The 909-nt window shown below is 56.0% G+C and overlaps 1 protein-coding gene across 1 annotated transcript in view; it reads left to right on the top strand.

Annotated features, from left to right (window-relative positions):
• The window catches only part of LOC104408546 (EH domain-containing protein 2-like), a gene marked incomplete at both ends in the record, with an annotated part of 1259 nt that extends 1042 nt beyond the window's left edge, over window positions 1-217 (top strand). Inside the window, one exon of the mRNA XM_010018188.1 lies at window positions 53-217. Within this exon, the coding sequence (XP_010016490.1) occupies window positions 53-217 (165 nt within the window). The remainder of the gene's footprint in view (window positions 1-52) is intronic.
• Between the last annotated feature and the right edge of the window lie 692 nt (window positions 218-909).

The following is a 909-nucleotide window of genomic DNA, read 5'->3' as shown; positions in this document are numbered from 1 at the left end:
CCCCTGGGATGCTCTTGGCTCCGGTGGCCATTCCCGGTGCCGCCATTCCCAGGTCCACGCTCACATCCTGGCCCGGCTGCGGAAGGAAATGCCGTCGGTGTTCGGGAAGGAGGCCAAGAAGAAGCAGCTCATTTCCCAGCTCCCGCTGCTCTTCGCCCGCATCCAGCTGGAACATCACATCCCAGCCGGAGACTTCCCCGACTGCGCCCGCATGCAGGTGGGAACCGGGATGGACGGGATCCGGCAGGATATTCCCTTATCAGGATATTCGCACTCTCTATTGCGATATTCCCACTCTCTATTGCGATATTCCCGCTCTCCCCCCGCATCCCGACCCCAATTCCCTGCTCTATCGTGATATTCCCGCTCTCTATCGGGATATTCCCACTCCCTATTGCGATATTCCCGCTCTCCACCCGCATCCCACCCCCAATTCCCAGCTCTATCGGGATATTCCCGCTCTCCATCGCGATATTCCCCGCTCTCCATCGTGATATTCCCGCTCTCCATCGGGATCCCGCCCCCAATTCCCTGCTCCATCGCGATCTTCCCGCTCTCTATCACGATATTCCCTCTCTCCATCGGGATCCTGACCCCATTTTACTGCCATCTTTCACTAGAAAAATATTCCCAGTCTCTATAGCAATATTCCCTCTCTCCATCGGGATCCTGACCCCAATTCCGTGCTCTATTGCGATATTCCCTCTCTCCATCGCGATATTCCCGCTCTCCGTCGGGATCCTGAGCCCAGTTCCCTGCTCTATCGCGATATTCCCACTCTCTATCGGGATCCTGACCCCAATTCCCTGCTCTATCGGGATATTTCTGCTCTCTATCGGGATATTCCAACTCTCCATCGGGATATTCCCGCTCTATCATGATATTCCTCGCTCTCCATCGCGACATTCC

Source organism: Nestor notabilis, unplaced genomic scaffold (genome assembly GCF_000696875.1).
Source record: "Nestor notabilis isolate BGI_N333 unplaced genomic scaffold, ASM69687v1 scaffold13697, whole genome shotgun sequence".
Taxonomy (NCBI): Eukaryota; Metazoa; Chordata; class Aves; order Psittaciformes; family Psittacidae; genus Nestor; species Nestor notabilis.
This window is presented reverse-complemented; position numbering and strand designations above follow the sequence as displayed.